This window comes from Numenius arquata, chromosome 1 (genome assembly GCF_964106895.1).
Source record: "Numenius arquata chromosome 1, bNumArq3.hap1.1, whole genome shotgun sequence".
Classification (NCBI taxonomy): domain Eukaryota; kingdom Metazoa; phylum Chordata; class Aves; order Charadriiformes; family Scolopacidae; genus Numenius; species Numenius arquata.
Genome location: NC_133576.1, coordinates 21919922 through 21940108, shown reverse-complemented (window position 1 = coordinate 21940108; position 20187 = coordinate 21919922). Strand labels below are relative to the sequence as shown.

At 42.7% G+C, this 20187-nt stretch overlaps 1 protein-coding gene across 1 annotated transcript in view; it reads right to left on the bottom strand.

Annotated features, from left to right (window-relative positions):
* The window catches only part of TMPRSS7 (transmembrane serine protease 7), a 32210-nt gene extending 31377 nt beyond the window's left edge, over nt 1-833 (bottom strand). The window contains exon 1 of the mRNA XM_074146227.1: nt 738-833. Coding sequence (XP_074002328.1) covers nt 738-788 — 51 coding nt within the window. The 5' untranslated portion in view covers nt 789-833. The remainder of the gene's footprint in view (nt 1-737) is intronic.
* Between the last annotated feature and the right edge of the window lie 19354 nt (nt 834-20187).

The following is a 20187-nucleotide window of genomic DNA, read 5'->3' as shown; positions in this document are numbered from 1 at the left end:
TATGCACTTGAAGCAGCTAATGCCTTCTTTGCATCTACTACAATTCTAATGTTATTTTTAAAAATACACTTCATGTATCAAGGCTTGCACAGCAAAGTTCTCTATTACACAGGATTCATAAGAATACAGAATGCTATGTTCTACATTTTACATATTTCTCTAGGTTATACTAGCTTATATAAATACTTTATAGTAAGAAAAAAAAAGGCAAAGTTAAACTGTTCCCTTCTCTTGATAAGGATCACAATTCTTAGTTCAGCTTTCCTCTCTACTGCAATGTAGTTCTTACGCTCTAGAATTGGTTTCCAGCTAAAACTGCAATTTCACTATCACCACACACTGAATTATTTAATTGCTTCTTTGTCATGAGTTAATGCTCGTGCAATGGTCCCCTTCTGCATCTTCTTAGGGAAAAACAAAACACTTCACCTTCTTTAATGTTGCCTTTCTTGCTAGAAATCGGTTTCTTTTTGGAAAAACATGCTGCCCTGACACCAATATAAGTTTTTCCTATTGTCACACCAACATTCTCATTATTTCACTTGTCTGAAAATACATGTTACCAGCAATCTGAGAGTAGACAAACATACGTTGGCATTTTCGGATTGAGTTATAAAACAGAAAGTTATAACAAATCTAACTGGGATGTTAGGTTTAATATTTGAGAATTAGAACATGAGAGATCTAATAGTGTCAAGAAGGGTATGAAATCAAGAATGCTTAAGTCACCTACTTACACTTAGTTCTTCTTCAGGTTTAGCTGCTGGGGGATCATTTTTTTCATCCATTCCAGCAGAATTAATTTTATTGCTTGTCCCAGCTGAAAAAGAGCCTTGGACCTTTTCTCAGGCACCACTTCTACTTCTGAAGCTGAAGACAGCTAACAGCAATGTCCAGGACCAAGAGAGGCATCAATTTACTTTGATGAGTTTCCAATTGTAATCTCATCTGCCCTGTTGCTCTTTTGTGAACATTAGAAGGATACTATCAAGTAACTTTAGACATGAAAGTCGGACTCAATAAATAGACTTTTGATTGTCTTTTTAAGCTGAAATAGACTCCAACTTGTTAAAACAAAATCACAGTACTAAAATCTATACATCATTAAAACTTCACAAAATTAGTTGCCATGAAGAATAAAAGTAGCAAGTAAAATGTAATCATGAAAGCAAGATCATGCAACTAAAAGAAAGAAAATTACTGTAAGCACCTTGATTCAGAGTGCTGCAAATAGCAGCTAACCAGTGCAAAACAAGAAGAGCATTTTTACTCTTTTCTAGAATTTTGTAACATGCCTTTTGAACACTAAAATTTAGTTATTTTATTGTAACTGAGAAATAAACTGTTCTAGGCAACACATTTTGATTGTTAAAATAGATCAGGCTACACACTGAGAATCCTCTTTGTAATCAGATGCAGGAAGTCACTTGTACCGTAACAGTTCCATCCTATTTTCTTTGATAATTAAATATTTATAGAGGATGTAAAACAGTACTTTTCTCAATGGATGCTAACTATAGAGCTGTCTTTACTTTTAAGTGATTAAATGCCTTCCTTGGGTCAACTTCAGAAATGGAACTGAAATTCAGAACTGGAGAAATACCAAATTCTTATTATAAAAAAATACTTAGTTTTTAATAATGTTTAATTTATCTTTGAAAATATAAAACATTGACTCACAATCATAAAAACTTTAACAATACAGTAGTGTAGAGGCATAGAATAGGAAAGATGTAGCCAGACCTCATAACAGGCGAGCTCCAGGCGCAATCTACGCTCCACTGGTGTAACCAACAACAAATGACTCCAACTACAAGGCAAAAAATCCTACAGTTAGATAATATACTTGTAAACTAAGATATTTCATGTCTGTGTGCTAGTCTTTGGCTTCTGCCCTGAAGCGCAATACTTATGTCCTCAGTCATTATTATTCATTCTAGAACCGCAATACATTTTATATAAAGAGATGCTTTAAGGTCTGGGCCTTGTTAATGCTTCAGTAGCATAGGAAAATCTATTAATTTAATCCATATTACCATATATAATTGCTTCCAACTTCCTTTTTTTTTTTTTTTTTTTTTCTCTAATATTTACACTTAATTTTTGGAGGACTGCTGTGGCCTCTTAAATTAAGTGTTCATGTAACCCCCAAAAGCCTTCTACTATCCTGTGCACAGGGAGTTACTGTGATACAAATGTGATCTCAGAAGCTGGTCCAGAGATTAAAAGAGTATTGTACATAAAAATACTTTCCCTCTGTCAGTATCACTTTTGCATGTTTATTCAGTAAGTTCTTTATGCTCTGAGAAAGCACAGTTATCCTCTGCAGATTTCACTTCTCTTCAGCTGTTTAACTTCACGTATTTTTCTCCTGAGACGATAAAAATAACTATAGTGTTTGTTATTGAAGTAGCAACAAGAGTCAATCAAAAGGTATAGTACTAAATGTGTGCTTTAAAATGGGTAAGAAAATTATATGCTATTTTCTCTGGATTACATAGAAATGCTGAGGTGGAAGTTATTTCCATCCCTTCAATGAAATAAATGACGTTATTACGCACCTTACACTTATCTAAGGTGTATATGGGCCACTTGTACGAAATAAATAAATGAAGCAAAAAATAAAATGACAGAGAAGGATGAGGTCCTCCAGGTGCCAGAGTAGAGATCCATGCTGCAGGCCATTGAGGAGACCATGCTGGAGCAGATGAATATTCCTGAAGGACTGTGGCCCATGGAAAGTGCAGGCTGGAGCAGAGGAAGAGAGCGAGAAAGAAGGAGCAGCAGAGAGAAACCATCAGCCCATCCCCACTGTGCAACTCAGGGTTCAAGGGTGGAGGTGGACAGGCAAGTAGAGGAGTCGCGAGTGAAGAAATGAAGTTGAGCCTGGGAAAGAGGCGGGGAGCAGTGTTGTTTCAATGTTTGTCTTTTTGTTTCCCAATGCCCAAGTTAGCAGTTACATTTTTATTTTAATTGGCAATAAATCAAGTCAATTTTCCCCAAGTTGAGTCTATTATGCCTGTGACAGTAATAGGCAAGTAACGTCTCTGTCTTTATCCCAACCCATTAATTTTTTGTCCTTCTTGTTCTTCCTGTTTTCTCCGGCCATCCTGCGGAGGAGAGGGAGGGATGGAGTGGCTGGGTGGGATCTTGGCTGATAGCCACAGCTAACCCACAACAGTGTTACAGTCCCTGGTTTTTACTTCCCCCTCTCCTCCTTTTAAAATACAAAATTAAGGTTTGAGGTTTTTTTTCAAAATAAGTGCATTCTGTTTCCAAGTAAAGCTAAGAATAAAGAGGTTGGCTAACTGAAATAAGACATCAAACACATTAGAAATAAAATCATCTTATGAAATTGAGCACTGCTGTTTCCTTCTGTTTCATTAATTGCATGTTCCCTATATAAAAAAAAAAGTCTCAAGATTAAAAAAGTCCAAAGCCAATGCAAACTGTAGGCTTACTCTCAGGTTCCCCTGATGGATACCAGTGATTCCAGGTCAGCTTGAAAAGTTAATATGAGCCAATTATTAAGTTTCTGAGCTTTGTGGGAAAATGTATTTTCACATAGGCCCATCTGAAACGGCTTTGAGCCACTACTTGGTGTGCATGAACATTAGCATTAAGCAGCTTGATTTTATCTCCTGCAAGTGACGTATATCAAAACGTGTCTATTATCTCTTTCTGACCCAGATCAGCAAACACCTTTACTGATTATTTTAAGAAGCATCCTGTTTTCTTGCCCTTGTCATGGCTTACAGACCAGTTCCACCTCCTTATGCTTTTTTACTATGACAAAACCCACTGTCACAAATCACAGACTTCTCAGTTTATTCGCACAACGATGGTCACGCTTGGTTTTACTTGCATCATTTTCTCGTAGGGCAGCGGTTTCCTCATATGTATTGGTTTGGCAGCCTGATTTTCTGTTCCTTCTCTCTCCAAGACCCCCACACAATCAAGGGCAGCCTGTTAGTCTAATATGTGACACACACCCCCGCCAGCCCACTGAGTCCCTGATTAAGGGAAAGGCTGCAGATCTATGCAACAGCCTCAAGTCACAGCTGGGATGTCTGCCGACAGATACCATGGGGGAAGCCAGGATACCAATGATCCAGTTCTCTATGAGAAAAAGCTTGTCTTGCACTAAACAAACCTTGTGCTAAGGTAGCAGAGAGGCAGTGTTCATCTCACCTGTCCCAGACTGTCTAGAAGCTAGGCATATAAATCCAAGTTTGTTTTCTAGGCTCAGTCTATACTCAATGGTGACAGAAAAGCATTTAAGACAGAGAAGATGAATCACATTTTCACCACTGAGTACAGATAGAAAAAAAGGCAATTATCTTAGATTGGAATAAACCGATCATCTGCAAAACCCTCTCTGTATAACAGAAGTCTTTCCCTTCTGAGCAAAGCTGCCTTCATGTCAGTTCAGATGCGGTCTTTCCTGCTCCTTTAACTGATAGGAGCCTGGAACCAGCTTCCCAGCATCAGCCCACTAACGTATCAGGGCGCTCTAGAGAACTACTAACCTCAGTATGTCATTTTTTCCTAAACTGAACATCAGAAGTGACAATTTGCTTGTATTTCAGGATTTCCCTTTACCAAGCAGCAATGTCTAACAAGCTGCACAAAAATGTGGGAGGAAGAGTCCATACACAATGGATTCAGTTAATTCTACTGAAACCTGGGTTTGATACCTATAAGAATTCTCTTGCATATTGCTCGCATCTGTTTTTCTTCAATCAAAACTCAGACAAAGTACAGACCTGTGAAAGCTAAACAAGAGTTCAAACTATGACTTATGATAATATTTAAGAAGGCATTCATAAAGCTTCTTAATCAATTTTCATCAGAGCTGACACTAACATTGTACAATTGCACATCTTGTCCCTTGAATAATTTCTGCAAATTACAGCCAAGATTACTTCCAAAAGAAGAAAAGGTTTTGGCTGTCCTTCCTAACAACACAGTAGAATTTGTAATTCAGCTTCAGTTTGAACCTGGAGAAGGTCAAATACCTATACCTTCCATAAGCATGTACTAATAATAACTGATACAGTACTAATAGTCTGCAGAGATCTGCATACACACCGGCAAGTCATTAACATTTTGGATATATCTCTTCCATCACAGGCGACAGAACCAGCACAGAATAGCTGTTTCTTTAAATTTTTTTGAAGTTGAAATTGTGAGCAAGTTGAAATGAAGCTTTTACAAAAGTATGGAAGTGGGTGCCAATTGATTACTAAATCCTAAATTACTAATAATGGGCTACTAACTTATGTTTCAGTATCAACTTTGAACCTCCTTCTCCTCCCCTATTGAATGAATACCATGCTGCTTGCCTTCGAGATTTTTGTCATCTACAGATGCAGCTTCAAATCACAGTGCTCATGTATTTTTTTTCTTCTCCTTGAGCTCTTAATTTCTGGTTCCTGACAATGCTTGATTATGCACTGATGTAACGAAATAATTTCCAACAGAAAAAATCATCTTGGAAATTGCAGGCAATTGAGCTGTCTTCAAAGATCCAGACACGACACATAACTGCCACTGACAGAGCGTGTCATCTGAAATTAAGCAGCTGACCACCTTGCAAAGCAGCCTCCCTGAGCACTAATAGAGCTCTTTTGCCTCGCCTATGTGGACTGAGAACAGCTCAGTTATTTGTATCCCCATCAATTCAAATTGAAACAAAAGGCTAAGAGAGCACATCTTTTGGGCACAGCATCCATTTATCAGTCTGTGGCATTTTAAGGACAGACAAGACCTGCTATTCCATCAGTTAATGGTCTTGCACCACTCGCCTCTTATTGGGGCCACTAGCTAATTTTACTCTCAATTTCGTTCTTGCTTATATGAAACTAGACAGCTATGTATGGCAGGCAGCAAGTAATATTGACACAGCGTACATGAATCGTACTACTAGACTGAATATAACTTGTTAGGAGAATCACAGTGCTAGGGAAAATGCTGCATTTCAAATAAAATAAATAATATATTTAAAAGGTAGAGTTTCCACAATAATGATGTTGATCCAGCTGAGCTAGCGCTGAAGTCAATGATAACACTCCCTACAGAAGTCAGGTCACGGCAGCACGTCAGCCAAGCAAAAGCGACGTTTGTGGCTTTCCAGGTGATGAGGTGTGCTGATGTGCAAACTCCCATCTACCAGAGCTCTCGGTCTCCTGTGCTTGGGTAGGTCAGGCCCGAGCAGAGTTTGACAAGCCAAGTCAAAGCACTTACTTTTACCGATGAACATGTCTGTGCCCTTCCCAACAAATCACACCTCAGTTGATGAGCTGGTCCTGTTGAATGTGAATAAAGATGAAATTTATAAGTTCACACTTCAGCTTATAAGCAGTGCTGTCCAAAAGCATTGGTCCATGAGGCTAAGGCACCCAGAAGCTGTTATGATTAATGGTACCTCATTCTTTATCATCAAATCCTATGTGCTACACGGAAGGCAAACAGGAAAACACCTCCCTTCCCACAATTTCATAGCAGTCAGTTGCCATAATGGATGGCCAGCTGAAACAAGACTACTGTTTAGTGCAAGCAAACCAAAGATCTCTCACTCGCGTAGATAGAACTGCAGTGTCTCCCCCAGGAAACATTGTGACCAAGGCTTTCACGAGCCTCATGCCAGTCTAGCGCCAGTGTTTGCCACAAATAAGCTTCCCTATAAAATGCTAAGTCTTGCCTTTCCACAGTTGCATTTGCCTTGCAATTAATCACAGAATGTCTTTGACATCCTGGAAGAAAACCAGCACTGGAAGTTTAACTCCTTGTCTTCCCTCCTCAGTCTTTCAAAAACCTACCCAGGCACCTTCCTTTCAGTCTTGGCCTTTCATCTCATTTCTATTTCTCTGATCATCTTCTAAATAGGAGGACAGAAGCAAAAAGCCTGGGGGGTGGGGAACAAAAAAACAAGCCCCTCCCCCTAAAAAAACCAAACTAAACCAACCAAACAAAAAAAAAACCACCAAAAAAGGTTTTTCTGGCTTCATTACTTCCACCTGAAAGATTTCAGCAGGGCATTCAGGCCACCTGTGCTTGTTTTATCCCTGCTCTATCAGGTCTGAGTCCTGTGGTGTTACCATCCAGGCAGTGACAGACTACGGCAAGCACGTACAACTTTAAACTGTTAAGGAGCAGAACAGATTTTTTAAATTTTTTTTTAAAGTAACTTGAATTAACCTACCATCAGTTAGATTATCTGCATTTCCAAGTGTTAAACAAGCTGTTTCACTCAGTCTGGTAAATTTGGGATTTCAGTTTCTTTGTTCAGGGGTTATGGAGCAGGTGAGCATTCCACCCCTAGGAGTGACTGTCATCTGTCAGCCATCAAAAGTTTTGATAAGTAGAGTACCTAAAAGACCTATAGAGGTTAATTCAAGGACTGAAAAAACATACTTGACAAGGAGGGACACCAGGAAGTTGGTCCAGTTAATTCAACAAGGAAAAGTTTAAACAAAAATATTTTTAGTGTTTGAATTACGTAGCTCTGTTCTTGACAGGCTCCTCACCGAGACAAAGAAAATTGTAAGAGCCAGCAGATGCAGGGCAGTACAACTAGATAACTTACAAACAAAATCCAGTGTTCAAAATAAAAACCATGTACAAGCACAGAAATACCAGTTGAGATGAATCACTAGTGAAGGCTGTTAACCATGAATAAAACTGTCCAAGAATTGCATTGAATCCTGTTCACCAAATTGCATGGTCCCCTGATCAAACATCTTTTCAGAGATGCTCCTGAGGTTCTAGCTAGGTCCTCACAGTCCCCTCTGACCTTGACATCTTTAAGTACTTTCAGGCAACTGCTCTATCTCAGCTGCAGGGACGCTAATCTTCATTAGGTGCTGATCATCAGCTCGAATATCTGCTCATGCCCTTGGGCTGTGTGCAGTGAAATAACAGGCAGAAGTTAAGAGCATCTGGATTGATGGCAGCAAAAATGAAAGTCTAAATACAAAACTTGTTACTGTGATCCACATCAGCTGCATTTGTTTCTTCTAGGTTCTACATTATAGACATTGCTGTTTTCATGTTGGTTAGAGCAGCAGGACTTCAAAGAGCTGGATGTGGTCATGATCTGCATATGGCAGTGTCCTTATGCATTCACTGACACATAATGAAATTGCAAGAACTGAAGAGCTATTAACAGGAGGGAGGTACAGCTGTCCACTCCATTTGCAATGTCACCAAGGGGGCCTGACCAAAAAAAATTACCATGGTTTGAACTAAAGCAGAGGGGCTTCTGTTTTGTTTTTGCCTTTTGTGTCTGCTGTGTAGAAGTTCAGCAGAGAGAAGCACCCTTTCCAGCCCTTGGGTCTGCATACAGACTCAACTCAAAGATCTTGTGAGCCTACCTCCAGCACTGTCACGTTAGCCAGCTCCATCACTCAACATCTCACAGCAACAGCTCTTGAACAAGCTCTGTGGACAAAAGCTTTGTCTGTGATTTGAATACCGTATTTTTCCACAAGCAGGCCCTACTCCACATTCGTTCTATGTCAGCAGATTCAACCCTCTCACTGTTAGAGCCAACCAACTCATGAACGATAAAATGAAGCTAATCAAGACCATTGGGGAAATCAGTCTGATCATCAGTTTGCCAAACCAGGGAAGCCACCTGAGATTTAACGATAAGACAGGACACACAGGATAAGATCCTCACACTAAATCCTTTGTGTGCAGTTATGTCAGAATGTTCCAAGATTCTGCGCTTCCTCCATGTAACAGAGCAGAGCTGGACGTCTGAGTGCCACAACCTTCAGACACAGGGAGCTCCCTACATCCACTTCCATGTTGGTCAGCCATCTTCCTACCTTTTGCCTGTCCAGACTTGTACTGGATTTATTTTAGCAGGTGAAATGGACTCCTCATGGTGTTTTGTTAAGTCAAAAAGAGGGAAGAGCTAATTTAGGGTCATCTGAGATGTTGGCAGAGCCACCTTCCTAAGAGCTTTTACTGCCTTGGCCACATAGCAATACAAACAAGACAAAAAATGCCTACACTTTTACGTGGACAGTCTGGACCCCTCCTCGCTTAGCTTAGGATCTCATGCAGCGTCATGGTGTCTTGGCTCTCAATCCTGCAAGTGACATGCAGAGCTGTAAATATTTCTCCACCAGCAGCATTACCAGGAGGCAGCCGTAACCGCGCTGCTACCCTTACACGCTCATGCTGAACCCATCACATTTTTGGGATCCTGTTCCAGAGACCAAATTTCTGAACTCATCTTGGCCTGATCACTTCTCAAACTTTTCTCTAATAACATTTTTAAGAATAGAAGACATAGACTCTGATTTCCCTGTATTTCAGGGGGAGGTGAGGAGGGGTGGGCAGGGAGATTCAGTGTGTAGAACATGATTCCAATTGTTTAAATTGGTTACAGAAATTTTAATTTTCAATGGTTATTCATAATACATTGCATTTTCAGTGCAGCCCTCCTCATGAGGATTTTAAAGGACTCCCAGACACCGCAATAAGTCTCAGAAGGGTTTTGCATCTGTAATGAATCTCAAGGGAGGAAACATGATTCATCCTGTAAAACGCCAAGCAAATGGCAATAGCCACAGCCTTTATCTCAAAGTGTAGCTACAAATGCCCAGCTCATAAGTAATGTTCCATAAAGAGCTATTTTTGGAGTTAATTTTCCTCACTCCAAGGAGCAAAACAGTTTTTTTAAAAAAATCCCTTTCTTTTGGAGGCATTGGTTTCCTTTTGATGGTTACACACTCGTCCGTCTCAGAATAAGACGACTTCAGCAGGAGCACTGGCTTTCATTTCTTCAGATCAGGACATGGAAACAGCTTATCCCAGTGCAGCAGCTTTGCCTGCGCAGAGGTGAGGTTTTGGAAAGAACATGTGCATTTTGCTGCGCATTCAGTCTTATTTTTAGACAGCCAAGTAAACAAGCAAATGCCAGTTCTCTTTAAGCAATGTACATTACCGGTCTCCGCTATGAACAACTTCCCACTAATGTGAATAAAGATCTGCCTTCCCTTGTTCCCAGCCAAGATGACAGAACTTTCACCTTCACTTGCTATATATAGGTTTTAAATTAGAAACATTAACCAAGAATATACAAATATTGACCAAAGGGACAACTAAAATTCGAGACCCCTGGTGACCTGTGGTGACAGAAGGAGTGGTATTGATGACACTAAGTCTGACTGGGTTATGTTTCCATTTGTAGAGGTCATTTATCTCTTTCTCCTCCCAAATGAGGGGGATCATCCTTTTTCTAATAGAGCAGCTAGTCCCCTGTCCCTCCCCTAAGGATCTCTTCCATTCTAGTCTTTTTTTTTTCCTGAAAACACCTTTTATTCTGTCCACCTTGCCCTTTATTTCACAGGTTATTTCAAGCTGTTACTCTAGCTATATTTCTAATTCATTTACTTTCTAATTTGGCTTTTTTTCCTGGAGACCCACCACATGTATAAAACAGGCAAGTCAGTAGCAGGTAGGAAAAGTTTGCTTTTAGTTTTTCTTTTCCATCAGACCGTATTTCCCCCCATTCCTCTTTTCAGATTTAAGTAAGGAGTCCAGGAATCAAAAAAACTCCTTTGTTTCTTCTGCCCATTATGGGGTGTTGCATGCATCATCCCCCACTTACGCCAGTCATGACCACTGAAGTTCAGTCCCTTGCAGACTTTGCTGTCCAGACAGTGCGCTGTTTGGGGCTCACATCTCACCACCATGACACTGCAAACGAAGAAAGAAATCCAGCTGTTCCCATCCTCCATTTTCCAATTCCAGTGCTCCAAAAGTATCATCGCAAGGAAAGGTTTTGAAGTTTAAAGCACGCTAACTGTTCTCAGCTGGCCTTAATCATGCTTGTTATACCTACAGTACAGATTAATCTAACAATGTCATTTTAAGAAGATCATCCTAAACACAAAGCTAAATCACTCCTTTCATTTAAAAATTATTTCAAAGATAACATTTTCTGAAATTCATTGTCTTCAAAACTAAAGATTAATTCTAGATGAATGCTAAGGTTTATGATTCATCCCATTACAGCTAATACACAGCCTCTTAAAGAAAACAGACAATGTTCAGAACTGAAACCTCCTTCCTCCATAGCTCCTGTTTTTGTAGGAGACAGCGTTTATACTTAGTTGAAGGGCATGAGCATCATCGCTCCTTCAGTTAAGTGCTCCCTGGGCCCATTTATCTCCAGCTAATAATCCAATTTGCCTAGATGTACTTGACTCCAGTGGGAGTGCAATTCACAGAGCAACTGCAGAAGGTAGTTCTTAAGGGACTCATCATATTACATGGGGACAGACATTTTAAATACAGAACATATTCTGCCACAGTGAGGTTCACTCACGCAGCCTACTTCAGTGACATGGCAGTACTACGGCTTGCTTTTATTTCACCACTCCCACTTAAAAAGCAAAGAGCACAAAAACTGTTTAATCATTCATGGATTCGTTTTACTGAATACAGAGACTGCTGAATCTGGCTGTAAACAATAATTTTGCTTTTGATCCTCATCCTACACCAAGTATATAAAAAGAAAGAAAAAAAAACAGAGAAGCAATAGGAAAAAAGAAAACCAGCCAATGACTACAAATGACTAGCTTTTTTTTTTTACTTACTTTGACTCAACTGGTTACAGGTGTTTCACATCCAGAAAACATAGAAAGCTACCACAGCAATCACCTTCACATAATGCTTCTTTTTTCTCTCCTGAAAGATTATGGCAATAGCGTGGCTTATTAACACACACACACACAAAAATCATCTCTGTTCCAGCCATTGTATTCTGCACCTCATAAAACAGTTTGGGTTTTGGTAATGCTTCTGCAGAAAGGATTCACATAATTAAACATTTCATATAAAGAAAATAATTTTGCTTTTAAGCAAGACCTCTGGGGCTAAGTACATTTCTTACAAAACACACACTATGATTTCAGCAGGTCTCTTTGTGAGATCCCGGTGGAAACACTTTTTAATTACACTAAGAAATCCTAAAGAGTAGATCTCCAATACAAATGGTAGAGAATGAAACTGAGTGCACAGCAGTCTGAAAAATAATTCCCAGGACTTAGGAACTGCGGGTCCCTTCCTTAAAACTCACTACTTTGACCTTCACGGTGGCAGTCAGTACATATTAGCTGCAAACCTTTCCCAAAGGAGCAGATGTCCTGTGCCCCCAGCAGCTCCTGCAAGCGCCACGTGTGCCCAGGAGTCAAATCCCTTCACACAGCCACACTCCTACACAGCTCGCTTTCAGCTGGGGGCCACACTGCCCCTGGTTAATAACGGCTCCATCAACATCCAGCGATAAAATGCACTTAACAACAAACAGCCGAGAAGGATTAATAGCTGCTTTGCTACGGTCCCAGCAGCTCCTGCCAGTGCTGAGCCGCTGCAGGGACACTGCCCAGAGCGAAAGCCCCCACAACAGGAAAGCAAAGTACACTTCAGCTTATGAACGTGAGTCCGGCTCTTGTTTACCCCGCCTTATCTTTCTTCAGGCAAGGCCTAAACCTCCCGCTGCAGTTCCTTAATGCAATCTAGCAACAAAATCCACCTGGCTACAGCTCAAAATCTTGCTTTTCAGCAGCAAAACCTTCTCCAGCTACTTGTTGTCTGTGGACCCAGCTGTAGCCCATCTTCCCAAATACCTTTCTAAGGTAGGGGGAATCCAAGAAGAAGAATGCTGCTTTGTTTTACCACCACCACCAGAACTGTGTCACAGATTCTTCTGAACTGTCATGGCAGATCAGGGAAAACTGTCTCTCCAGAGGATGGCAGGAGATGATGATCGCTCCTGGCACGTGCACAGATTCCTTGATATCCCACTGAGACTTTCCAAACTGCTACCTGAAGTATTGATTTTTCCTCCTTGCGTCAAAAGCTTTGCTATTCACTTGGAAAACAAATGTTGCCATACTATCCAAGCACTTCAAAGTCAGACCTGCATTTATGTGACTGTTTTCCTGCAAGATGGGGTTGTGCTTTTGTCCCCCCTTTTACCAAGGGCCAAATCCAGGCCCGGTGCTCAGCAGCTCTGGGGGTGATAAGGTACATCCATGGGGGGAGGCACTCCAGCATCTTTAAGAACCTGGGGAAAACAACAACTTTTGGGTTGCGTGTTGGAAGGAGCTGGAAGCAGCAGAGCTACGCTCCCATCTACATTATGTGTGGGAGCTAATACAAAGAAACTTAGTATGAATTGTTGACTCATAACAACACTTATGCAAAACCTGCTCCTAAAAACAATCCTTGCTCATTTTTGTCCTTTTCTTTTTCTGTCCCTTAACAAGAAATGAAACAGAGCATTTAGCTGATTTTTGTGCAAACACAAAAGCTTTCATCCCCCTCACATCTTTATTGACATGATGACAACGCATATCCTTTCTTAACATCCAGTTTGGAAATACGTGGCAGTCACCAGTCTGTCTCAGACACGCCGTGCTGCTTCAAGCCTCCGCAAGCCACGTGCCTGGGGGTGCCTGCTCCTTCCCTCCGGTGCTGCCTCCCCCCTCGCCAGGCAGATCCTCAGACCAGAGCAGAGGCCGCTTCTCTGTTTCTGGACGTGGTTTCTTCTCAACCTAGGCATAAGTATTACTCCTGCCACGTGGTCTGCAGAGCACCGGATCACTAGAGCATAGGATTTATTCCCACTCAATAGCGGAGTAACATTGCTACCAACTTGAGCCACGTAACAGAAATTTCATTAGGGAGAAAGGTCGCCTCCCTAATTTCCTCTCTAAATCCAATAGGACTATAGACAAATGTATTTCTGTATCTGAGAAATGGCATTATAACTTTACTTGAATGTCACAGCATCGTGCACTGTGCTGTCACGTGAACGCTGCAAGATGAGAGCAGAGAAATTTCCTTCCATCCAAGGCTGTGATTTTCCCCCTATAATAACAGTTCCTATCTTTTTTTTCATCCCCCTCCTCCCATTTTCCCTCATGTTTTTGTATTGCTTGAGCTTAGTCACAAAACTGTGGTGTTTTTATTTTGGAAATTCAGGTGGGAAGAACAACCTCCATGAATTTTAAACAGGTAAATCTGTTTGTTAGAGAGGGGAGAGGTGGTCGCCTGCACGTGTTTTCCTAGCAGTTGCTTGTGCTGTCTTTGTGCCCATGTCACTTGCTTTTTCTGCAGGACAGCAAGCCGCACAGAGAGGGAAAACATGTGTTTCCAGTCAAGAGCACACTGTGCGCAAAACACGTGCTGACAAAAATGCCTGTTCCTCTCCCTGTCTCTTTGGGGATTGCCTTAAATTTAGGGTGTCTCAGATTGTTTGCCTTAGTAGCTTATGTGTGCATTAAAAAATCACCTTTTATGTTTCTTTTTAAGTTTATAGAAGACAAAAAGCTGGAGGGAGGGGGGTGTGTGTGTGTCTGTGAATACACAATCACCTGCTGCCTTGGTGGCCCCTCTCTCCCTGGCTCAGGAACTACCATGGCAGTCAGAAGGGGCTTGGAGTAAATGGCTGAATTTCTTTCCCCTGAAGGTGTTCAGTTCCCTTCTCAACATATTGAAAACTTATTTCTAGCTAGGAGACATCATCATATCACTGATCCTGTTAATGCCTGAGCTGTTCAAGCCATCACTGTCAAGTGAGTGTTGGCCCTGCTTTCATAAAGGAGAAACAAATCCAGATGATGCAGCCAGAGCCAAACGCAATCGATTACAGACACAGAAATGAATCTCTGACATCCCGAGTCCTCACCCTTCCTCCCTGGGGGCTCTGATTTGGCCTCAGCAGTCAGCAAAAGAAGGCAGCTTGGTCTGAGTGTGCTGTGGCTGGAGTGTGACCAGCCCACAGGGGCAGCTCACGGGCGGTGGGGTAGGGTTGGCCGATACCCGTTGCTGCAGCAGCATCTTCTCCTCGCTCCCCTGCGGAGCCCGGGGGATGCTGTCAGAAGACGCTGCAAAGTGATGCTATGGACAAATTTGCTGATGAGTGGGGCCACTTCATGCCTTTCACCTTCATTTGCTTTTATATGAAACATGTCCTGTTATGTTAGCCTAATAGTCCTCAAGCTCCAGCTTAATTGAACTGGCTGAACTAAATATTGACTTTCTGTTCATTGTATTTTCTTTTTGCTGTCCTTATAAATGGGGATAAACTTGGATTTCACGCTCATGTATGTGGTTCTTCCTCACTCATACACCTCATAGCAGCCTTCCAGTATCTGAAGGGAGGCTACAGGAGAGCCGGAGAGGGACTCTTTGTCAGGAGATGTAGTGACAGGACAAGGGGTAATGGTTTTAAATTGGAAGAGGGGAGATTTAGATTAGATATTAGGAGGAAATTCTTTACTGTGAGGGTGGTGAGGCACTGGAATGGGTTGCGCAGGGAAGTTGTGGGTGCCCCATCCCTGGAAGTGTTTAAGGCCAGGCTGGATGGGGCTTTGAGCAACCTGGTCTGGTGGAAGGTGTCCCTGCCCATGGCAGGGGGGGTTGGAACTCGATGATCTTTAAGGTCCCTTCCAACTCCAGCCATTCTATGATTCTATGATTCCATGATTAAGCATCCTTTTGCAAGCCCATTAGATGCCACCTTAATGTTAAAAAGAAATTACTAAGCAATTGCCCATAATGAGGTCATGGTCTCAAAACCTTCATGAAGGCAGATAAATGTCATTTACATTTCTACAAGTACGTCAAACACAAGGGCAGCAATATTTTAGGTGTTCCTGGTCCAGCCTGATATGATGGGGCTTTCTCAGGTCCAGCTGCTGATGGAGAAGATATTTAAAGCCCTTTCTCACAAAAATATTTTATTTTGATTTTAAAGTGGGATAGCTGGCCAAGTTACAGCCAGACTTCAAAAAGGATTATAGGCAGCATGTGACAGCGTCTTATCTTAGCTCATACTTGCTGTTGAAGTGAGTTCACAGCCTTAAGTGAGCTGTTGATGATCACCCGCAGAGGGAACCAAGCATCTTCTAAGCATTAGAGAGCCCAACAGCTCAGAGAGGAACCACATGCACACCCCCTCCTCCCAAGCACACACTTACACCATACCCTTCAGTATGTGTTCAAACCCCCTGTGTGTCTCTATTCTAATGTATATCAAGGCTTTTAGGAGTAGAAGGTTGTCATAGAAATTAATTAGGCTTCTGGGAGACCTGCATAAGTGCTTTTGATGCAGTAGAAGCAAACTTAGAATGGTTTATTGTTAATAAAAGAAAAGTGATAATATTTCCTGTTAACTTGGTTACTAAAGTAGCCTGGTACTATATTAATTTACTCCTTAGCTTAAGATGTTTGTAAACTTGGTAGCAAGGATGTTTCAATAAGATGACATTAGTAGGGCAGAGTGTGTTAATATTTAATTCATAACAACTTTAGTATTTCTATACCCATCCTATGGGAAAATGGAAGGCTACAGTTAAGCCACCAGAATAAAGTATACTTTGCAGCATCTTCTGCCAGCTATTAACAGCTAGATTAATTTGATGGTTTAAGGAATGGAAAAGAATGTTGTGAGCTTGAGGAGTGGTTGTCAAAGATAAGATCCTGGGGATTAACCTTCTCGGTTGTTGTTGCCACACTAACCAGGTCCTGTGTCTGCAGCTACAGGGTACAGATTTTCTTTCCTGGAGCACTTAGCTGGTGTTGCTAACACAGTTTGTTAAAATTATCACATTGGGTTTGTTGGGGGTTTTTTTGTTTGTTCAAGCACAAAATGTTTTCTATAACTTCAATGAGGCTGTTAGAATGCCAAATCTAATGAAAGCACATTTAATTAGGGAATATAGCTTTAATGAAAGAATATTTAACTGGAGCATGGCCTTTCTTCTGCTGGGATGTGCCCTATTGCTACAATGGCAATGCTGATGGAAGGGCAGGGACCACAGAAAGCAGCTGGGCTCAAGCGCTCTAAGTAGTCTCTTTTGCCACAGCCGGAGGCAGAGCACTGGGCTGGATGGACCACTGCTCTGACCAGCAAGTCTCTCTGTTCTTCTGAGTCAGCCACAGCAATGACTAGGACTAAATTTGCCCAGGTACCCTCTGCTGGCTGCACGGTCAGGGAGAAAATTTGACAGAGAAGAGGGGCAGGTGGGATTAGGGGTACAGAAAGTAAGGAACATGCCCTAGGAACGCAACTGGCACGTGTCACTTCAAACTGGTGTTTCCCAAGAAAAGGACATGCAGAATGGAGGGGGTAGATCCAGGTCACCAAGCTCAGGTTTGGCTCCTGCAGGCTGTGTGCCCTGAGTGGGTAGTGTGGGACAGAGGGGTCAGGCTGTGACCTCTCAGACCTCTTACCTGCAAGGCCGTTCTTCCAGCTTCCCTCATCCAGCTGTTTTGTCTGCTGTGGCTGCCACTTTCTAGTCCCTGTTAGGGGAAGATGGTTGCTGTTCACATTCACAAAAGTGAAATTTCTGGTGGCAGTCGCTTGTCATTCCGCCAGCCCAAAGAAGTTAAGGGATCTTGGTTTTATATCTTAATCAGCTTATTATATCTTAATCAGCTGGACTCTTTTCAGTGGTTTCCAGTGATAGGACAAGGGGCAATGGGCACAAGCTGGAACATAGGAAGTTCCATTTGAACATGAGGAGAAACATCTTTCCAGTGAGGGTGACAGAGCACTGGAACAGGCTGCCCAGGGAGGTCGTGGAGTCCCCTACTCTGGAGATTTTCAAGACCTGCCTTGATGAAGTCCTGAGTAATGTGCTTCAGACAATCCTGCTTCAGTAGGGGAGTTGGACTAGATGGTTTCTAGAGGTCCCTTCCAAGTCTGAGAATCCCGTGATTCTGTGATTCTGTGATTTGTTTTTAGTAAGAAAACCTGCTATTATCTTCACATCACACCTAATGTAATATTTAGGGGGAAGATACGTGCCATGCTTTGCACTGAGCTAGTGCCCCACCACAGCTGAAAGGTGAGCTCCTACCCCAGATGCACCATTTGGGGTGGTCATCTATTCCTGTACTGAGCTAACTCACCTAAGTAACAGAAAAATAGCCCTAAACAGGTAGTAAACACACAAAAAAAAGTGCTTGACAAGGGAACAGTGGAGGAGCCGTGATATCCTGGCATGTGTAAGAGGAAGTACAAGGTGGGGGCAGGACCTTTTCAGTGGCAGCTGCTATAGAATCCCTCAACCCTGACCTTGTAACTCGACCTTTACGTCACTCCGGGCTTGCTGTGCTCCCCAGCGCTTCAGCAAAGCTTGACTGAAGTGGGGAGGCGTTATTCCCACCCTTCTCCTGACAGGAAGGACAGACGTTCATCTGAGCGCGGGGAGTCATCCCTTCAGTTTCCTCCGTGGTAGCAACTTTTGAAGCCGCATCAATCTGGGTGTTGCCGGCTCCAGCGCTACTTAGTGGACAGCTAGCTGCCACCGCGTGTCACTAGGTTCAGACTCCGACAGAAGTCACCCCTACCTATGCGTGTGGGCACTCAGGCAGCTGTCAGAACAGATCACCCTTCATTTGTTACCTGCCCAGATACTACGTTTTCAGGCCTTCTTGGAAGTCTGTCATGAATTAAAAGAAAAAGCCCGTAGAGTTCAATTATTATGTTTCATAGAATTTTTTTTTTTTTTTTAACATCCAAGGCCAGGTTAAGTTCTACTTGGGCTTTGGCCTTTCTAATCTTTTCCCTACATAGCCTTGCAAACCTTTGCAGTCGTCCTGAGTGGCCTGCCCCTTTTTCCAAAGGCCATAAACTCTCCTTTTTTCCCTGAGTTGTGACAATATCTCTTTGTCCAGCCAGGCCGGTCTTTCCCCCCGATGGCTCGCTTTACAGCGCACAGGGACGGCCTGCTCCTGCGCTTTTTAAGACTTCCTCCTCGAAAAACGTCCAGCCTTCCTGGACTCTTTTGCCCTTCAGGGCTGCCTCCCGAGGGACTCTGTCAAGCAGACTCTTGAAAAGACCAAAGTCTGCCCTCCGGAAGTCCATGGTGGCAGTCCTGCTGGCTCCCCTGGGAATTGAGAACTCTGTCATTTCATGGTCACTGTGCCCAAGAAGGCCTCCAACCATCACACCCCCACAAGTCCTTCTCTATTCACAAACAGCAGATCCAGCAGTGCTCCCTCACCCTAGTCAGCTCCCTCACCAGCTGCGTCAGGAAGTTACTCCCAGCACTCTCCAGGAACCTCCTAGACTGTTCCCTCTCAGCTGTATGGTGTGCCCAGCTGATATCTGGTGGGTTGAAGTCTCACACCAGGACAAGGGCAAGCGATCTTGAGACCTCTCCCAGCTGCCTATAGAATATGTCATCTACCTCTACATCCTGGTTGGGTTGTCTGTAACAGGCTCCAACCACGACACCAGCCTTGCTGGCCCTCCCCCTGATTCTTACCCATAGGCAACTCATAGTTTCCCTTCCTATTTGCCTGTCAGGAAGAAGCGATTGGTGTTTGGGAGTGAAGCCTGCAGAGATAGTTAACAACAGGAAGAAAACCCTGCAGAGAAAATAGCATATATCCCCCAAGTGTACGTGCCACACAGCCATGAGGCAACCTGAGCTGACTAGCTGGTGAACCTGCTCTGGTAAGCTTCTGTGGCCAGGTGACTGTGCAAGCAAGCAGTTCTTCTATGGACTCTCCAACAAACAGTCCCAAAATGAACTCCCAGGCACATTTACAGCTCATCACAGGTGAACATAACAGATTATTTGAATTTGACCCATGGGCGTTTTCCAGGTCAGAAGCATTCTGGCACGTTGCTTCTATTTCTTCCTTTGCATTTAAAACACACCTTGTTCTGCAGCATTTCGTTTGATATAATATCAACTATCACAAGCTACAGCCTGGTCTCACCTCTCTCTGACAGATTGCCCTTTCATGGTGAAGAATTCCCTGAGTTTGCTGCTGGATGCACTGGGTTTGGCTGGGATGGAGTCAGCTTTCTCCCCAGCAGCCCGCAGGGTGCTGTGCTCTGGATCTGTGCCTGAAGCGCTGTTGGTAACACACCGGTGTGGTGGCTATTGCTAAACAGTGTCTGCACAGTGCCAAGGCCTTCTCCCTTTCTCGTTCTGCCCCCACAGCCGGGGGTGGGCAAGAAGCTTTGTTTTCACACACAGCTCTTGCTTTCCCTATTAAACTGGTTTTATCTCAATCCACAAGTTTGCCAGCTGCAGTCAGCCCAGCACACTAGGTCAAGGGAAATCTGAGCTAAATTGGGTGGGATGACACGAATCAGACTCAGCGGATAATACATCTTTTTAGGAAAATACAGTG